Source organism: Colletes latitarsis, chromosome 9 (assembly GCF_051014445.1).
Source record: "Colletes latitarsis isolate SP2378_abdomen chromosome 9, iyColLati1, whole genome shotgun sequence".
Classification (NCBI taxonomy): Eukaryota; Metazoa; Arthropoda; class Insecta; order Hymenoptera; family Colletidae; genus Colletes; species Colletes latitarsis.
In genome coordinates this window covers 27,080,599-27,099,527 of record NC_135142.1, presented here as the reverse complement: position 1 = coordinate 27,099,527, position 18,929 = coordinate 27,080,599, and the positions used below count along the sequence as shown (strand labels likewise).

At 50.9% G+C, this 18,929-nt stretch overlaps 1 protein-coding gene across 1 annotated transcript in view; it reads right to left on the bottom strand.

Annotated features, from left to right (window-relative positions):
- Nucleotides 1-866: 866 nt before the first annotated feature.
- LOC143345651 (uncharacterized) overlaps nucleotides 867-18,929 on the bottom strand; it is a 67,724-nt gene continuing 49,661 nt past the window's right edge. The window contains exons 3-22 of the mRNA XM_076773015.1: nucleotides 13,533-15,755; nucleotides 12,566-12,840; nucleotides 12,106-12,453; nucleotides 11,704-12,027; nucleotides 11,294-11,641; nucleotides 10,897-11,209; nucleotides 10,169-10,809; nucleotides 9,697-10,077; nucleotides 7,190-9,614; nucleotides 6,764-7,116; nucleotides 6,398-6,684; nucleotides 5,740-6,289; nucleotides 5,323-5,607; nucleotides 5,001-5,241; nucleotides 4,575-4,918; nucleotides 4,217-4,508; nucleotides 3,746-4,060; nucleotides 3,394-3,671; nucleotides 2,914-3,309; nucleotides 867-2,769 (exon numbers count right to left, since the gene is read on the bottom strand). Coding sequence (XP_076629130.1) covers nucleotides 2,734-2,769; nucleotides 2,914-3,309; nucleotides 3,394-3,671; nucleotides 3,746-4,060; nucleotides 4,217-4,508; nucleotides 4,575-4,918; nucleotides 5,001-5,241; nucleotides 5,323-5,607; nucleotides 5,740-6,289; nucleotides 6,398-6,684; nucleotides 6,764-7,116; nucleotides 7,190-9,614; nucleotides 9,697-10,077; nucleotides 10,169-10,809; nucleotides 10,897-11,209; nucleotides 11,294-11,641; nucleotides 11,704-12,027; nucleotides 12,106-12,453; nucleotides 12,566-12,840; nucleotides 13,533-15,755 — 10,655 coding nt within the window. The 3' untranslated portion in view covers nucleotides 867-2,733. The remainder of the gene's footprint in view (nucleotides 2,770-2,913; nucleotides 3,310-3,393; nucleotides 3,672-3,745; nucleotides 4,061-4,216; nucleotides 4,509-4,574; nucleotides 4,919-5,000; nucleotides 5,242-5,322; nucleotides 5,608-5,739; nucleotides 6,290-6,397; nucleotides 6,685-6,763; nucleotides 7,117-7,189; nucleotides 9,615-9,696; nucleotides 10,078-10,168; nucleotides 10,810-10,896; nucleotides 11,210-11,293; nucleotides 11,642-11,703; nucleotides 12,028-12,105; nucleotides 12,454-12,565; nucleotides 12,841-13,532; nucleotides 15,756-18,929) is intronic.

The window sequence follows — 18,929 nt, the reverse complement described above, 5'->3', positions numbered from 1 at the left end:
GAAGTTTCCACAACGCGTCGAATACATGAAACGGCCAGCTGCAGTGCTATATCCCATCTCCCTCGAGGAACGCGCAGAAGAACCGATCGCACAGTTTTCCAACGAAATCGACGAGGATCGAGCGATCGGCGGGGAACGGTTCGCGTAACGCTCGCACGAAAAACTTGCACGCTCGTCGGGAGAGTAATTTCAGCGGAGACGACCGTACAAAAACCGAGGGCCGACGAAAGAAGCTTGATACCGGCGAAATTACCTTCCAACAACCTTACACGGCGATGGCTCGGAGAGTCCTAATAAGGGCCGACGGTATAAATAAAGTCATTTGCGGTAGTTGCCAGTCGTTCGAACGGCCCTTCGACGAATCGGGCCTTTCGTCGAGTATGGGAGACGAAGCTCGCGACACCGTGGACGTTTCACGAACGGGGCCCAGCGGGTCGGTTTGTTTTGCGTGGATTAGGCTCGTTTTAGTTGCAGACCGCGCCTCGCGCCGCGACGAATCGAGAAACGCGGCTTGGCGCACGTCTCGACTTTTTGCCACCGCGAGAATCAAGTTGTCCCCGTTCCAGTGGCGTAGCCTCCTCCGATTCTGCGTCCACAGACCAGATATACATCCTATACCGAGCCATTTTGTAGAATATATTCTAATATCGAAACAAATTTGGGAAAAAGTAGTGGGTGACGATTCGCTAAAGTCCATAAGTATTATACTCATTTTTATTAAAATTACGCACAAGTATACAGGCTCTAAGTATACAAAATTACAATAGAATCAAGTAGAGGTTTTCGAAGAGGTAATATGTACAATAGAATTTATTTATATGCATATTATATATATATATATGTATAAAATTAATATCTATGCGTATATGTATATGTATGTATAAAGAACAATTCATTTGGACGGAGAAAGGACAAGTTAGTACATAGATGCGATACAAGGTACGAGCATCGTCGCCTTCGTTTCTGTGTTCGTCCGAGGCAATCTCGGTCGGTGTTTTGGTTAAACGCGGCCTTACAAGGAAAAGAAATAAGAGTAACATCGTTAATGATACACCTGTCCTCCGTAATGCATCCGCTTACGCTACCTATTGAGCTAAATAAAGTTGCATGTGCGTGCGTTATGCAACACGTCCTGCTCGCTCTTTCTCGAGTCTAATTCAGCGACGTTGCCGCGGCTTCGTCTCGATAAAACAATTGGCGGACATTCGATCGCGTTCTCGCATCCAGAATCAAATCGCTGACGTTAAATGCAACAGGAAAAAAAAATAATCGGCCGATCGAACCGTTGGAGCCGACTTCGAACCCCCGAGCATCGCGTTTCACAGAATATCTGCCACTCCATCGATCGAGGTAGATTGTTTTCGATATGTTAGTTTCGGCCTGGTGTCAGGAACGAGAGAAAATTGTAGCAAAAGGAAGCTCGAGTTTCCAGACGCGTGACGAGTCCTTTTTAAAAGTACACATTTCTGAAAATATCGACGCGTTATAAGCACTATGACTAACTATCCGTCGGGACGCGACTCGCATCTGAAAATCTCTAGTATCGATTTTGTAAACGAAACGTTATTTTGTAAACGAGACGTTTCGTTCGATCGGGAAACCACGATTGAGCGCCGCTCGCGATCGAATGGGAGTACGATTTATCGAATTCGGTCGAATTACACGCAGCGACGCACGAATTTTCCGGACGAAGCCGGGCAACATGACGAGACTCGTCAGAGAATAGACTAAACAAACAAACAACAACAACAATAATAATAATGTCTGCCTTCGCAGTCGTCGAATCCGCGACGATCGGCGCCGTCCACGACTTATGACACTGTGTTAAGTCACGCCATGATTCGCGTGCTGTACAGCAAGAGGCACGAAACGATTGTTCGAATTTCTATTGGCCTTGGAAACCAATATCAAATTTTTTAAATAATACTAACAAATGTGTTTGCGCTTTTCTAATGGATTCTATCGAAACAGACAACCCTTTGATGGGGTTGCAATGGGGATTCTTTACCACGGAGCTCCATTTCGTCGATGATAATATTTGTAAACAACGTTTCGGGCCCTTCGCGACCGTTTCGAAAAAATGCGATAACGATAGTCAGAAAGGCGAGAAGCAGCTTCTTCGAGGAGCCTTCTCTTTCATTGGTTGTATTTTGGCACGGGGGTAAATAACGCGCGCGTCTCTTTGAGAATCTTAGATCCTTTTATGTTTCATCGAACTCGATCAGAATCCCGTCGATGGCAAAGAGAGCGCTTCCGCGCGACTGAAAAGTCCACGCAAAGTATCTAAATGTCGAGCGAGTATAAATAAATAAAGGAAAGCGCTTCTCACGATTGCATTTCTTTTTCTTTTGGAAACATTTTTTTAACAAATTCATCATGAAACAATGGTTAAAACGGTTCCAAAGATAACTATTTTCAACCTCTGTTTCCAAGATTCATTTAATATCGAGAGAATACTCGTTCGAGAGGCTTTCCTTTCGAATAAATACAGTTTTAATTTAATACGTTGCTAATTTTTTCATCGTCGTTCCGATGCGTTCGTCGACAAATGTTCAGGAAAATTTCGATTGTCGGTCGATTCGAGCGCATCGATTAGCAAAATTTTGTCTCTCCTTCCATTTGGCAACGAGGAATTTTAATCGAACGGTTCGCGAACCAGCGGAGATTACCGTCCAGCGGTTTCGTCCACGTCCCTCCATCGACCTGATGTCCTATATCGAGGATTCTCGGTGGTTACAGGGAGTCGAAGTTCGATTCTCGATCGCTGGTCTGTAAACGATAAACAACATTCGTTTCCCTTAACTATTATCCCCATATCCAAGGGGCTGGATTATCGTAAAGAAACAGTTTCGAAATGTAGGAAACAAAAGACCGGGTTTTCTAGTGAGAGGTAGAATTTCGCTCGTAACTTACCCTGTCCGGGCTATAAAGAGGCGGATGCTGGGCCGGAAGTCTCAGCGTGCTTCCCAGATCCCTCTCAGCCATTGTGTGCCCCTCGCTGGCACTGTCCCTGGTGTCTCTGGCGTCTTTAACGCTGTTCCTTCGGGCGTCGGCAACTTTCGTCGGCGGCTGGATGGTCGTTTCCCCGCAAGATCTAGCCAGCGTAGATCCCACCTCCCCTAGATCGAGTCTTAGCAGCTTGGTCGGTGCTTGGATGGTCGTCTCTCCGCAGGATCGCGCGAGCGTCGAGCACAGATCGGCCTGGTCCGCGGTTCGCAAAACTTTTGTCGCCGCTTCGACGGTGGTTTCGCCGCAGGAACGAGCCAACGTCGAATCGGCGTCCATTGTTCGAGTCACCGTTGCCGACACCTAATCAAACGTTTACACGATGAGTGATTAAATTTGTCATCGAGTAATGTTGCATTCATTAGAGTCATTATAGCAGTAGTATACCTGAAAACCTGCGCTAACCAGTGCACCAGCCGGCGTGGTCTGGGTTCTGATCACTTGGACGTCGGCTTCCTTGCAGTCCTTCGTGCTAGACACGCTTTGCTTTCTGTTTCCAGCAACGTGCGTGCCGTTATCGAGATAACTGAGCAGCTTGTGCTCCTCCGTTGAAAACGTGCTCATCCCAGACTTGTAATTTTGAGGCGATTGAGGCGCCGACCGATATTTCGCGCGCGGGATCATCACCGTCAACGAACGATCCCGTTGTTCATCGTTCACAGGCACTGTAATTATTCGTTAAAGTCACTCGCGATTAGAAAATGGTATTAGGGCAAATGTAAGATTGTGGAAAACGAACCTGAAGCGGGCATCATGGTGGCTTTCCGCGCCGGATGCCTAGGCTTCCCGGCGATCTTGCGTGCCGGTCTTTTGGTCGGCGGAAGGGGTGCTATCATCTGGGGCGGCGGGGGTAAAACGTGCGGCACGTGATGAGGAATCGCCAGATCCGTGACGCTACCCTCGCTGCTGGTATCTCCGCCGGTTCCAGGAATCATAGCCCTTCTGTCGCCGGCCTGTCGTTTTCGAATGGGTCGACGGAAGCACGCCATGCCCACGCATACCGCCAGAAGACCCAACAGTATCGCCCCGGTCGTAACCAGAGCAATCAGCAGCACTGAAAAAGAATTTACGACACGATTGAAACTCGAAACTCCAACGCTCGTCTCCAAAATAGTTTCCAATGGTTCGTACTCGTAAAAACTTTAACATTTTTTTAAATTTGGAAAGGAGTATTGTCGACGTAGGGGTTGAACGGGTTATTTCGACCGACCTTTTAAGTTAACTTGGCATCGTTGACCACTGTGCCAAGGGAAGCATTCGCAAACTTCGTGTCCGTTGGTGTTGGTCACACAGTGTCCCTTGTTGTTGCAACTAGGGCAGCCCAGCGGAGCCTGGGAGCAGAACCTTCCAGGGTACGCTGGGTTTTCGGACAAATCCGCCCAACCCTCCTTACAGGAACATTGATAAGAACCTCGCAAATTAAAGCAGGCCGCGTTCGGCGAACAATCATGATGAGGTCCATCTTCCTCGATCGTGCACTCGTCGAAATCGACTGCTTCGATCTGAAAGAAATTATTCTCAACGACCATTTACATTTAACCCTTAAAACAGTCGAAACGCGCGCTTACCGCGTCGAGATTCTTCGAGGCGAACACTTCGGTGCCCCCCAAACTGTAATTGCTTCCGATCAAATACTTCCGGAGAACTTCTTTCAATCGCGTTTCGTTGGCGTTGTCGCTAAGTTGAACGTGGAACTCGACTTTCGTTGGCTTAGGCATGAAACTAGCTATGTTGAGACCTCTGTAAACGTCCCTCAAGTCGCTTTGCATCAGAGTTCTGTCCAGAGCGTCTTTGGTTGGACCTACCAGTCTTCTGTACGCCGTCGACGTGGAATCGTTCATGCTGGCTTCGTAAGTCACAGGCTCGTTTCCGATCCGATCCAAGCCGACTCGCAGGGTGTACGTGTACGTTGCTGGAAATAAAAGCAAATTAATACCAAAGCAGAGAACAGCGTGTTAAAAAATAATTTTTTAAGCTGCAAATTGACTAGTTACGTTTGCAAGGTCGATCAGGGAACATCCTCGCGAAACCTGGCCGGCAAACGCATCTCATTTCGGTTCCAACTTCCGAGCACACTTCCGCTCTGAAAGCTCTGCACTCGGGCGTGCATTGGTTGACGATTGGTTGAATGGACACCACAGGTGCTCCAAGAACCCCGCCAGCCAAGACTCTGTGAATTTCGTTACCGGTCGGATCTTGTTCGTCTCTTGAGATATCGCCGTATTCAGCTTCCACCTGCGAGAATAATTAATAAAAGTAACGGAACTCTCGCTAAGAAACCCTATATAAATTGAAGGAAATGCGTCTTACATTTACCTCTTCGGCGCCGGGCGCGGGTGGTTTCTGGTCGCTCATCACCACGAAGATAGAGTCGTTGTCGACCACGTTCTCGAACGACGAGGGCACTCTAGTCACTACGGATTGCAATATCGTCGACGTTATGGTCGCGACCACGCTCGTGGGACGTACCAAAGTCTCCGTGACCGTTTCCACCGTTGTGGATATTAGCGTGTGAGTGAGGAGGAGGGTTCTCGTCGTGGGCGGAGACCCTAACACCGACGTTTCCGTTCTCGTCACGGTAGATGTCTGGAATCGCGTAACCTATGTGGTAAAAGATCGTCTTCTAAATTTCAGAAATAAAATTTCCCTAACGCGTCTGACCATTAATCGCTGTTTCTACTTGTCTTGATATCCAAGACTTATTGTATTGCGCGAGAATTATTTTGTTCTCACCTCTTTAGGCTTCGCGTGCGTAGTCGTAGTCTCCTTAACAATTTTCCGTGTAGCACCACTGGCAACGTTCTTCGTCGTCTTGATCGTCGACTCGTTTCTCGTGTTGTTATTCTCCAGCAACGTACTCGTCACCTTTTTCACGGAACTGTCTACCCTGGTCACTGTGCTAGGCAACGCCTCCGTGGTCGTCTCGTTCTGCCGTTTATGTTTCGTAGCCTGCGAAACGATCGGTTTCGTGCTCTCGTCTCTCTTCATGGTAGGCTTTGGCTCCTTGTTCTGGCTCGCGGTGGTCACTAGAGTCAGAGTTTCGGTTGGTTCCGGTCTCGTCGACGGTAGAATGTGACCGTGGTCGTAGCTGGATTCCAAGAACACCGGATGCTCCGGACGTTTGACAGGATTTCGCGGTATCTCGAAGGTGTGGGACCTGGTTGGTTCGACGTCTCTAGTGGTTGACGCTTTGCTAGGTTGAATGTGGTCCACTTGCAGTGGTCTTAACTTCGTCGGGACCACCACGTTCGGCGACAGCATCGGCGTCGATTGTATCGACACTCTGAAAAATTAGCGATCGTTTAACTTTGCCGAGTATAACGTAAACATTAAATCCTTTAATGTGAAAAAGTAAGGAAGGACTTTAATTCGAGTATACGCGTTTGAATACCTGGACACTGGTCTCGTATCGAACGGTCGGACAGTGTAGATGCTAACGTGCTCCGTCATTCTCGTCTCGAGCGGCCTTAGGATCTCCGGTACGTCAACGACGACAGGAAGATCCACGGTCCCGTGTATAATTGGAATTTTCGACTCGATATCGTGGACGACCGGTATGTGGGAACTTGCCACGGCAGTAGCGATCTGAATTGATCCAGAAACTGCAACTGCTGGCCGAACAGTGGCAATTTCTAGCGGTCTTGCTGTTTGCGTTGTTAGCGGTGGCGGCACCATGTCCTAAACAATAATAAACGCGACATAATGAAGTTAACTAGAGTTAAGAATAGTAACTTGATTGAAATAGACGAAAAATTACCTGGGAAAGCAACTCCACGATGAAGGGTCTCGCGAGAGAGGGCCTTGGGCTAGGTGGAACCATGGTGACGCTGGGCAAAGGCACGCCGGAAGACTCCTTAAGAGGAATATACTTTGGCGGGGGTTTCAAACCAGATTCGTTTGCAGTCGCGAAAGAAAATAGATCTTCCATCGGTCCACTGGTCGTAGTGATATCGACCGGTGGCGGAGACAAGCCTAGAACATCGCGTGAAGGGATCGGTGGAGGTTTCAAGTCCTCCTCTTCCTTCTTGTTCGACTGATTCACTCCCACCGAGGGTCTCAAGGGTGGAGGCATCATGTCTCTCGATGGAACATCTATTCCTTCGATGTTACCTAAAATCAGAGGTTCTTATTTCACGTTAAATATTGAAATACATCTGTACACCTTTGGGATCGTGATCTCTACCTAAAATGTCCCCGGTTGGTGTTTCGACGGGGTGCATGTTGGTCTGAGAATCACCTTGGTCCCCACCCGAGGCGGCAAAGTTCGTTTGATAAGCCGTTTCTAGAGACTCCTCGTTCTTCTTCTTGTCGCCAGAATTGCTTGCTGGAACCAGCATGCTAGGCGGTCGTTCAGTCTGCGTTTTACTATCGACTTCCTCGCCAATCACTTCGACGGGCATGGAGAACCTTATGTTGGGCCGTGTGTCCGGTTTGGAGTTGGCCGTCGTGATGGTTATGGGCCCAGGCACTTGGGGCTTAGGTTTGGTGACGATGTGAGGATACTCGGGATGGATCCTCGTCCCTGAACTCGGACGATTGTTTTCGAATCCCGAATTTGCGGGCTCAGCGTTCGTCTGAGGGAAGTGGCCGTCAGTTTTTTGAGGGAACGTGCTGTTTCTGAAGCGGTTTCTCACGATCTCGCTCTCGTTGATCCGAGGCCTTGGTTCGTCGAACCGTTGATCGTTAAGCTTCGCACCACCTTCCCAATTTAGGTCCACGAATCCTCCCAGCTGCAACTGACTTCGATTCCCTTTGGTCTCGTGACTCAAACTGTTGTTCGCGAACGTTTCCAGGATTCCTGGTTTGACTTCGTTGACCAGTTTCACCCGATCGGGTCTCGTCTCCGACGGGTGGGAGGTAATTTCCGGTCTGGGATACATAGCAGGCCTTGTTTCGACTTTGTTCACCATGGGTGGCCTTGAGTACGGTCTACCAGGCTTGTCTGCTTCCGGTTGGAATTGAGGTATAATCGCTGGCGGCCTCAAGTCTATGGTATCATCACGTTCGTGAGGGTGGGTTGCAGGAGTCTGTACTTCCTGTTGATGTTTGTCACTGGACGGTGGTTTTTTGTTTCCGTAATACATATTAGGTATGCCTTGCACTATGTCGTAGTCAGGTCTGTTCTCCTTCCGTTTAGACCCATAAGATGTCGCATCTTCGGGTCCATTGTACACGCCGAACGGTTTCCCTTGAACGATTGCCATATCGTGAGGCTTGGCGTTGAAGTAAGGTCCTCCGTAGGGCATTCCCTGATTAGGCGAGCCTTCGTTTTTGTGACCAAACGGCACTCCTGGATGCAACCAGACAGGTTTCTCCTTTTGATCTTGTACCTGATCCAATCTCACTGGCTTTCCAACCACTATATTACCGGGAACCACGTTTCCATTCAATGTTTCGTTATTACTCTGGACGGCGATAGTCTGGTCAGCCATTGTTTTCTCCGAGTCCTGATCCTCGTTCACGCGATCGTGGTACTTTATGTACTCCGAGGCACCAATTTCGGAATCCATAGTTTTCTCTGTTTGCGTGTTGCCGTGCCAAGTTTCCGACGTTCCTTCGCTGTGAGGCAGATTTTGCCCGAAACCTTCCACCTGACCGTTCACCATCGGTTTGGAATCCTCCGGTTTCGGTTTGGGATTAGAGGGATTGTGGTACTCTATTGCCCCGGTTGGCACGTGCTCCTCGGTGTGTTCCGTTTGCGGTCTGTCCTGTTGGACGCTGGGTCTCCTGTTCTCGTGATAGAAGTAAGGTGGCCTCTCCTGAAGATCGATGTGACTATGATGCCCGAACGGAGGACGCCTCTCGGTGGTCGTTTCTCTGATGCTGTCGCCCGGCGATGGTGTAATTCTTGGGGGCTCGTGATGAACTTCGTGGTGTATCGGACGATGCGGAAGCACGAACGCGTTCGAATTCGGTGTTTTTGGCGGCGGTCTTTGCGGACCACCGTACATAGGCTTCCTGATATTTGGCCTTTCGACGTAGATCGGTCTGTCAAGGGGACGAGTGGTCGTTGACCATATGGGTGGCCATGGTCTCAGTCTGTTATTCATCGGAGCCCGTGGTGGTTTCTTGTCCATCTTCCAGTTTGAGTTCAACACGATCTCGTTTCCCGAGTCTGGTTTGGCTAGGAGGATGTATCGATGAGAATTATCCATCGAATTGGATACTTCGATCCGTCTAGGTGGAATGGCCGGCTCTCCAGGCTTGGGAATCTTGGAAAATTGCCCATGGGATGGCGGATGGTTATTGGAATGCCCGTGAGAGTGAGTGGGTGGATGCAACGCGGTTTCCGGCCGGATGTTCACCGTCTCCGGTCTATGGTGGACCAAGATCTCGGTGTGCACGTGACCTTGACCGCCCAGAGCACCGGAACTATCAGAGTGTCTGATCAAATGCACGTCGGATGGTTTCTTATCGGGTTTTCCCAAGGGCGCCTCCAACTTATCTTGCAATCTTTCGTAATCAAAACGACCCGGCGATAGAGGAATGGTCGGTCGATTCGATGAGCTTGGTTTCTCGGGCATAGTCTTGAAATTGTGGGGTGGCGATGGTGGAACCATGTAGTCTGCGGGGTCGTTTCCATTGGAATATTGCGGCAAGTCTTCCACCTGCACGAAAACAGAATATTTAAAGTGACTTGTTCATAGAATGTTGATCGTTAACTAAACAATACGTATGTAGTCACAGTACCCTTTGGATTCCGATGAAACCTAAACCAACTTCGGATTCCGGGTACGGTGAAGGGTCGTCGAAGTATTGTCCGCTTATGTGAGGCTCGCTGGTGTCGCCAAATATCAATGCTTGAGTTCCGCCTTGAGGGATTACAACATTGGCTACTTGACTAGGTTGGATGTTGACCAATAAAGGCTGACCCGTTGATCTATCAATAACGTGGGGCACCTGGTGCACTATAGGCTCCGATGACGTAGGTTTCGATTCCGAAGACTGAACGACGATGGAAGAATCAGGGAGCAAGGGATCCCTTTGGGCCCACGGCGGTCGTTTCTGATCGTCGGACGGAACGTTGGGCCAGGGCTTCTTCTCCAGCGGCGACTTTCCTGAGTCGATTTTCTGCGAGTGTAAAATCAACTTAATATTCAAGAGTTTTGCAATTTTAGTCGTCAGAACAATTCCTCAATTTAAAAATAAGAAAAGAGCATACTTGATCATAGTGTGGGCGGGGCGGAGCAAGTCTTAGAGGATCCTTTGCGCTCCACGGTCTCCTAGGTTTATCTGGGCTCCATTCCGGTTCCTTCGGGTTCGAATTCGGGTTCACGTATTGTTCGACGTTCGGTCTATCGGGTGGCTTCAACAACGGATCGTTCTCCAACACGTCCTGCTTGGATCCCATTCTCTTTGGCGGCGACGATTGAACAGGGTGCAACTTCTGAGGTTGTTTGGGCAACAGTATCGGATTCGTGTCGACTGGCATCGAGACCGGGATCTTTAGATGCTCCTCGTAAACTTGGTGCGCGGGATATATTTGTATTTGCGGACCTTTGTGACTCTGGAGTGTTTGCTGTTGCTGGCCGTCCTCTCGATCGTTTCCCAAAACTTCGAGAACAGGATGGACGGGTATGTTAGGGACAGGTAGCGGGGGCGGCTTCATCCCGATGTGTTCTTCGTCCTCCAGAAACGTTTGTGGCGGTCTCGGTGCCATTATTCCCGGTTTGCCGATAATCACGTCGCTGTTCGCGGTAATTACTTCGCCCGGAGAAATCGGGATTCCATCTGCCAGGCTGGACGCCACCTTATGACGCGTTTCCGCGATGTAGTTGTGGTTCACGTTCGCAAGATGAGCACCTTGAAAGAAAATTCTTTCTTTAGGAGGCCTTCGAATAATTTCGCTCGTTATTTGACTACTGTAGCTTTGTGATATACGCGTATTACCTATATTTTGGCTCTCGGCGGTCTCTATGTCTCCGTCAGCGAACTCTGCCACCGGTATATAAATTGGCGACCTTTGCGTGGTGACATCTTGGGCTTCTGCTTGCGGTATCGTGTCATTTCTGCGAGATATCGTCGGTTTTCCTTGCAGAAGACCCGCCATAGCTGTAATTACTGGTCCTAGAGCCGACAAGCTGTTGATCCCCAATGATCCTAGACTCAAAAGGTTGCTCACTTGTAGATCACTCGTATTTTGATTCGGAGGTCGTTTGTTCTGACCGGCTTCTCCCGAAGCTGAGGCTGTCGAGTTGTTTTCCTGGAATTAATTTTAATATTTCGAAATTAGTAACGGTCTAAACTATTCGTTTAACGATATTTTAATGCCCACTATTTTCCTTACTTGATTAATTTGTCCGACAGGCTTCAGATTAGGCTCGTTGACGACGGGAGTCGCCTCAGTTGCTATCAGACTCGTAGAAACTAACTCGTCCTTTTGGATTTCGACCGTGGAGCTGGGTTCAGGGAAACTAGTGGTCGTGGTGGGGTCGATCTGATCCTCCTCGTCGAAGAAGATGATGGTCGATCCGGTTACGACGTTCTTCACTGGGTCGGAATGATGGGCCGTGGTTAGCAGAGCGTTCATGTAGCCAGCATCCAGTAAACTGGGAGCTATCGACTCCGTGACGACGTTTTCCACGATATGAGATCGCGAGGACACTGTGGTGGACGTTTCTCCGTCTGCTCCAGCCTGTAACCGATCAAAATTTATAAGATATTTCTTACTTTTCTACTTTCGATATTTAAACGTACCTGAAGTAGCGTGGTAAAGTAGGTGAACGTCGTAAGATACGTTTTCGTGGCGAAAATTTGAATAGGTTCCGGGGTAGCGTTAACCAACGCAGTCTTCGTCGAGGTTTTCTTAACGGGCACTTTCTCCAGCACGACGTCGGTCGACGTCGCGACGTTCGTTCGAACCACGGTACTTCCTTTCTCCAAGAAAGTATTGTAGTAGGTGTAGGTGATATAGTAAGTCTTCATCGCGTCGGTCATGCTCTCCTCGGTACCATCCAGAGCTGTTAGAGTAGTCGTGACGCTGGTTGGACGAGGGGGTGGCGCGGATTCCGTTACTATAAGCTGCAAGAGAAACAAAACAATTTCGTTTAAAGATCTTCTCCCTCTAAAACTATACATTTCGTAGGTAAAAATAAACACCTGAGTGACAGTGTCGCTCGTAGTTTCGATTCTGGTTCGTCCATCCTCCATGAACGTCTTCTCCAACATTCTGGTACTCAGGTACGTATTCGTTTCCGGGTGCGGTGCCTCCGACGGTTCCAGAATCATGTCCAGATAATGTTGGGGGGCGGTTACCGTGTTCGTTATCACTTTCGTGCTGCTTTCCAAGGCGTCGTTTACGTTTGGATGATCCGTGTTCAACGTTAAATAAGTATAAGTCGTCTTGAAGACTTCCGTGCGCAGCGTGGGCGACGCCTCTAGCGTAACCGCGGCTGTTTCCGAGCCTGGTTTCCGGTGACGCTCCTCCGTGGCTGTGTTTGCCACGACCTTGAACAGATTTTCTCAGTGATCATCGACTTTACCTTTGCCTCTATCCTTTAATGGATCCGCGGACCTCGAAGCTGTAGAGTTTGCTGACAAGTACAAGCTAACTTTTTACCTGTTGTTCCGTGGAAACAGTGGTCGTCCCGTCCTTGGTAATTGTGGTGAGATAGGTGAAGGTGGTGGTACAAGTCTTAGTGACAAATTCATTGGGTTTATCTTGAGGAAGCATCATGACGACGGCGTCAGACAATGTTAGCGTAGGCTGAGGAACAGAATTCTCCCATCGCAACGCTGGCGTCGGACCCGCTACGATCACCTCGACTCCGTTTGACATTACGCGAGTGGCCAGGTTGAACCTTCGACCTTCTTCATCTTTCGCTTCGTGTTCTCCTGTCATTGCAATTCGATCGATTACAACCTGAATGTGGTCTCGTTTCGGGCACATCGCGGTTAATAAGACTAACCGGTAACGCGAATATTTACTTATACGTTACGTAAATATATACGACGTTTTTGATAGAAAGAACCAAACTTATAGTATAGTGTTTAATCTTTCGCAAACTGGTACGCGCCTGAACAGCTCGTGCACGGTGCATCCTCGATCGATCGTTGCAGCCATTCAGTCGTCGCGTCATCGACGTCGCGTAACAGATAGAGCAAGAGTGAGAGAGAGAATAAGTGGTAACATTTCAGATCAACGTACGAGAGTAGAATGTACACATCGAACGTAACAACAGCAGATATTTATGTACAAAACCGCGTCTTCATTTACAATATGTACACGTCTCCGGGACTTCTATTTTGTACAAGGGGGGAAACAATTTAGAATGCCATAAGCCAATCGAAGTGAAACTTGGAGGAGCATTTGTACAATCTCGTGCGAGCAGGTCGCCGCGAGCGGAAGTTTGTATATTAGTCTAAAGATTACTTTTTACATCGATCGTCGCGTGTCCCGAACGATTCCATCGAGCGTCGTTTTAATTATTTATTCCTTGTAATAATCCGTTCGTTGTAATTGGAAAGAGTTCGGGCAACGCAACGATCGCGATAGAAATGGCTCAGACGGCCGTAGAGTTACTCACCGAGAACAGGAACTGGATTATACACAGACGACACGGAGTTTGCTGATGACTCCACGGTAGGAGTAACAGTCACCGTGACGGGCACCGTCAACGTAAGCGTCGTGACTCTCGGTCTGACGGTCGTCGAGGACGTCACTTTCGTCTCCAGTCCGTTCAGTTGCGTAACGACGTACGTATACGTCCTTAATCGCGTCGACGTCACTACAGTCTCCGTATAGTAAACGCTCGTGCTCGGTTCTAAGTCGGGCGTGGTCTTGGTCTTGTGGTCGACAGTGGTCGGTCTCGTGGGTAAAATCTCGGGTAAGTCTGGCCTCGAAAGGGACAGGTAAAGGTCGTCGGCTAATCCCGCCTCGATGTCCTCGGGAGTCGGCGACGCGATGGACGTCGTCAGGGTCGGCAGGTCGAGGCTCGGGGTGGCTTCGAGGACCCCGGTGGTCCTCCTTGCGTCTGACGCGGGTGTGTATTCGACTCCCAGAGGGATCACGCTCGGTATATCGGAATCGTCCAAGTAATTAGGGACAGCGGTGTCGCGAGATATCGACTGGGACGTCTCTAAAGGCAACACGCTCGCGAAACTGATCGTCGTGTCTGCTGACAACGAAACCTTCGACGAGGACGACGAACCGTCCAACGAACTTTCCAACGATAGTTCGACCACCGAGTGTATCGGTTGCACCGTCGTTTCTTCCTTCTCTTCGGGTGTCGCGGGAGTTTTATCCTTTTGGTCGACGAGATCTCCCATCGAGGGACTCTCGGTTTCCGGGTTCGAGCTAGGCGTGGGCGTCGTTACATCCTCCGACACGGGGTCTTTGAATTCGGTCGAATCTGTCGCGTCCTTTGGCGAACCGTCGAGGTCCTGCGTCGGCGCGACGGTAGATTCGATCTCTTCTTCCGAAGAAACGTCCTTGATTTCGATTTGCGTTTCCGTTTGGGACTCGGGCGGTTCGGTGAACGACACAGAATCCTCCGTGTTGACCTGTGTCTCTGCTTTCTCGGTGGTTGTACTTACAGTTTCGGTTTCAGTGGGTATCGTTGTCTCGGGTTGCTCTTCGGGGATATTTATCACCGTTGTTTCGTCCACGGGTACAGTCGTTTCCACCGGCTCGACCGTTGTCGAGATCTCTTCTGCATCGTCCGTTTCCTTAACTTCCGACCGAACGGTAGTAGAACTATCCTCCTGCAACGTGGTATCGAGGATTTCCGGTTGTTCGGTTACGTTTTCTAGCTTGTGCAACGTCTCTTCGGTAGTTGTAGGCGGCAGCTCTTCTGGAACGACCTCGGTCGTTGCTGCGTCTTCTGGAATAGGCTTCTCCGTGGTTGCTGTTTCCTTCTCGGTGATCGTCTCAGGCATTGCCCTGGCGTCCAACTTGTTCGACACGACGTTTTCGTCGGCCTGCGATGGGACGGCCGCCGTCGAAGCATCTTCGGGCGTGGTTGTGTCCGAATATTCGTCGACGTACTCGTCGTACTCATTCTCGGACGGTGGGAAAAAGAAATTGTCCGTGATGATGATCGGAGTTTCGACGGTGGTTTCTTTCAATTCTATCGATTCGGTCTCTTCGACCTTCGTTGTACTTTGCGTGATATCAGGAGTATTATCGATCGCATTGGGAGTTTCCTCCAATTCTGGCGTAATCGTTGAACCGACCTCTTGCTTGCCATCCTCCTCTTCCTCTTCAACGTCGTCCTCTACCGAATATTCCTCGTCGTACTCGGTGGACGGAGCCGTGAAGAACCCGGTCGTGATGATGGCGAAGGTCGGTGTTGGTTGCACCGGTCTAACAGCAATCAGCTTTTTCTTGGTAATTCTAGCTCTCTTTTCGCTGGTGGTTGGCAAAACGGGGGTCGATTCGATCTTTCGACGCCTGGTGATGGTCACCTTGTGTCTTCCGGTCTCGCGACGGGATGCATCGAGCTCCTCGCTGCGCGCAGAATTGGCCAACCCCAGCGTTCTGACGCGAGTTACGACGATTCTCCGCGGCGTGTGACTAGCGACGATCGCTGGAGGATCTTCCGTCCGAGAGACCAGAGGTCTGCGCCTAACCACGGTCAGCTTGTGTTGTCTGCCGTTCTTTCTGACAACGGGGACGCGTATTCTGACCCGTTTCTTCGGCGTCTCCTCGAGGTAGTCGTCGCCGTTCTCGTCGGTCTCGTCGTTCGACCAACCGTCTCTCTCGCGTTTGCTATCAAAGTCGGCGTGCGGATAGTCGTCGGGGCTATCATCTGAAAAGTCGACGTTTTGGCTGGTTTCTGTGGACGCGTTTATCCTCGTTGCTTCTCGTTACAACTACGCGACCGAGCAACCGAGCAGAAGGGGATTCTCGTCGAGGGTTAAGCGTCCGGTGGATTAAACGACCATCAGATATTCGATCATACATTGTTTCTCGTGCACATAGTAGCGGTTATCCCCATCGCGCGGTGTGTTTACTGCGATGTTGTCCGACAAACAGGGAGGTACCATGCGTTGGGTTTGTTGGTCGTGTGGGCGCGCGTGCGGCGGCGGATTCAAGGCTGTGTTAGTAGATGGAAGTAAGAGGACGACGCTCGAAGGGGGAGTGTTCGAAGGAAAATAATAGAAGAAAGACTGGGGGGAGCGAACAGGACGAAGAGTACGGGTACCGAGAGTCCAGCTAGCGCGTGGCTCTCGGTCGACCGAAGCTGCGAGCTTTCCACGGTTCTTTCTCCGGCCAAGAGATAGTAGAGAGAAATAGATAGAGATAGATAGTGTCGCGGATTCGTCGAAGAGCGATCCTTGGGGGCTCCGCTATATTACACGGTCAGCGAGCCGCTGACCTCCCCCGCGAAACGCCCGGAAAGGTCGTCAGCTTCGGTCTAGGTGGGTTTCCGCGAGTCGCGATCGACTTAATTAAGAATGGACAGTTAGGGGAGAAGGGGGAAAGATCGATGAAGGGGCTCGTCGAGGATCAGGCGAGGATGGACGTGGAAATGTGCCGTCCGACGTCACCCACTACGCTCTCGAGACTCTCTGTCGGTGCGTGTGCGTCGTTCGTATCCTCGCTGCCCACCAGAATAGTCAGTTCTTCAGAACCCGCGTGCAAGGACGGCGGAACGGAAGGTCGGACCTCGACGATATCATCCCCGGCGGCCCGTCGCTTCCTGGACGAGCTGGCCGTGTCGGTCACTTTTACGGTGCTCAGAACGGTGCTGAACTCTCCTGGCCTCCGCCCCGAGACGTAGAGCGTCACCACGCTGGATTCCTCCTTCGGGGCGGCGGAACGTTCGTCCTTCTTCTCGTTCGATTTGCCTCGGCTGTTGCGCGGCCTGGAGGACTTGTAGTCGCGCGCGTCTTCGTCGTCGGAGTATTCGTAGCTGTCCTGCTTGTAGTCCGAGTCCGCGGGCTGGTGCTTCCTCTCGACCTCCCCTGGTAGCGTGTTGCTCTGCGTGAACGGGGCCGCGGCGAACAGAGGGTCCAGCAGGGGATTGGAGTTCTTGGACGACTGCTGGGGTTGCTGGAGCAGCAGCAGCAGGGAATTCAGGTTGGCCGCGGGCAGGGCCGCTGTCGGGGTCACCACGACCGTGTCTGTGATGAACTCCGTCGCGGTGACGACGCCGGTCGACGTGTCCACCAGAGTCGTCAGGATTTCCTTACCCCGGAAGGTAAGGGGGATCACGGTGCTCTGTTGTTTAGTGATCGTGGTGACGTAGGATGTCGTGCGCGTGTTGTACTGTGTGGACGGGGTGCCCTGGGGCTGGAGCAACGGGTTCGCCTGACCTAACTGACCGAGAAGCAGCTGCGATAGCAGGATGTTCGCGAGCGGGGCGTTCCCGGAGAGAGACGATTGCACCGTGGAGACGACGTTCTCTACGGAATAAACGGTCGTGGGCACGATCACCGATTGCGAGGCTCTGCGACCCCCGAGGGTGGTCAGCGTGTGGGAGACCCGAGTGGTGGGCGTCTCGTGGAGCAGGAATCGCGTGACCTCGGTTTGACCTTGCATGTTAGTGCCGGTCACTTCGCTAACGATTACAACGAGCGGCCTGCCGTCGCCACCTGTCACGGTGCTATATTGAGAGGGGGCTAAAACTTCGGTGCTAGGCTGGGCCGTTATGATATTTCGGTGCTCCGTGATGCCATTATTTACAACGGGGATCGTCACCTCGGTGGGAACGTAATGGGTGACCGTAATAGTTCCGTCATAGTCTGGGTAAACGGTGGGCGATTCCCTAATGTCCTCGAGAGATCCTCTCGACCGCGAAGACGACGTACCCCTTCTACTACCGTTTCTAGTCGCAGGTCTGGAGGACGCGCGAGACGGAGGCACTCGCCTCGAGTTCGAACTCGACGATTCGGAGGATTTGTTGGCACCGTTTTTCAATCTCGGGGGTCTCACTCTGTCGGTGGTGCTCGTGGATCGGCCGTTGTTTCTCGACCCCGAAGCGCTGGGTCTTTTGTAGTTCGATCTGCTCGACGAGGCGCCATCCTTTTCTCTTAGCGTGAATTGTCTGCCATTGTTGGACGCGGGGGATGGTTTTATTCTGGGCGCGGCGGTCCTGTCGCCGTTGGACTGCTTGGCTCGTGGTCTGACTTTGCTTTGACTGATCTCCGTCGACTCTGCGGACGTCTTTTCCGGATTGTTGGCCGTCTTCGGCGGCGGTCGAGACGTCGTCAGTGACCTTCCGCGATTGTTGTAACGAGCGATCGGTTTCGCGGCGGATTTTCCAGTGTCCTCCTTGCTGGACGTATTTTCGGTCGCGTTGGCCTTGTCCTCGGCTTTCGAGGAACCCGGCTGATTCGGTCGTCGAAAACGACTCGAATAGGATCTTAACTGACTTGCCTGTCGACGGGTTCTTCTTCCTCTCGCGAAGGGCCTAGCTTGCAGCGACGGTCTCACGGATTTCCCGGAACGACGATTCACGTTCGTGGTTCTGTCCTCGTGTTCCGAGCCCTCGTAATCGTTGTCGACTATTTCTTCGACTGGCTCGTCCTCGAAGTTCTCTTCGCCGTCGTTCTCCAGCTCCTCGTTGGGCTCAATCTGCTCCTCGGTAGGCAACTCTTGCTTCTTCCCGAACAGACTTCGAGGCGGGAAAAGGCCTATACCGCTCTGACGCGGTCTGGTAGATATCGGAACGGTCGTCCTTCCGTTGCTTCGAGAATTGCTGACTTTAGGAACCGTCGGTGAAGTGGGTCTGTTCAAATTACCGTTTCTCCTGGCGGTGGTCGGTGACCTGGCCGTCGTGGCCGTTCTTCCGGAATTGTTCAAATTGATGGGTCTGCGGAACCTCAACAGAGGATTGGTCGATCTCCTGGAGGACTCCGTGGTCGTTTGCAAAGGCGCCGTGACGGTTTCACCGCCGTCGATATCCTCCGTGTACGGTGTCTCCTCCGTTATTAGAGTGGTGGTAGTGTACTCGTTGGCGTCGTTTTCCTGATCGTCG